Source organism: Ceratina calcarata, unplaced genomic scaffold (assembly GCF_001652005.2).
Source record: "Ceratina calcarata isolate Rehan_Ccalc_2016 unplaced genomic scaffold, ASM165200v1 scaffold42.2, whole genome shotgun sequence".
NCBI lineage: Eukaryota > Metazoa > Arthropoda > Insecta > Hymenoptera > Apidae > Ceratina > Ceratina calcarata.
The window spans coordinates 8,198-8,715 of record NW_017165618.1 but is presented as its reverse complement, the minus strand read 5'-3'; the positions used below and the strand labels follow the sequence as shown (position 1 = coordinate 8,715).

The 518-nt window shown below is 41.9% G+C and overlaps 1 protein-coding gene across 1 annotated transcript in view; it reads left to right on the top strand.

The window, feature by feature from the left end:
• LOC108626577 (neprilysin-1-like) overlaps window positions 1-518 on the top strand; it is a gene marked incomplete at its 3' end in the record, with an annotated part of 10,494 nt that overhangs the window by 1,784 nt on the left and 8,192 nt on the right. The window contains exon 2 of the mRNA XM_026814940.1: window positions 254-488. Coding sequence (XP_026670741.1) covers window positions 254-488 — 235 coding nt within the window. The remainder of the gene's footprint in view (window positions 1-253; window positions 489-518) is intronic.

The following is a 518-nucleotide window of genomic DNA, read 5'->3' as shown; positions in this document are numbered from 1 at the left end:
TTATTATTATTATTATTATTATTATTATTATTATTATTATTATTATTATTATTATTATTATTATTATTATTAATTCGAAAGCCCGTTCGCATAACAGAGTCTACGACTTAGAATTTAGAATAAGTTCTACTGTATTCAATTTCCTTAACGTCATTCGCCATGGAACATTTATAATAGTTAAACCAAGTATCCATAAAATAAAGAACGAACCACGTACGTATAATGGTTCTCGGGGGTGTGGAAAACTTTTCCGCAGGTGACTTATGGTCCCCACGGCACGACGACGACGACGGTTCTCCAGCATGGCGGAGACAGCCAGAAGCCACTGGACGGCCTCGCTAAGGCCCCGTCCTTCACTCGTAGAAGACGAAGAGTGTCGACGAGTCGGCAGCAGCTGTTCGGCGTGCTGGCTATCACTCTGCTCACCACATGCTTCTGCATCCTCTTGCTGCTCGCTTTGAACACCAGCCGTGAGTGCGTCCAGGAGTGTAAGTCGAATTAAATGTTATGGTTAATAC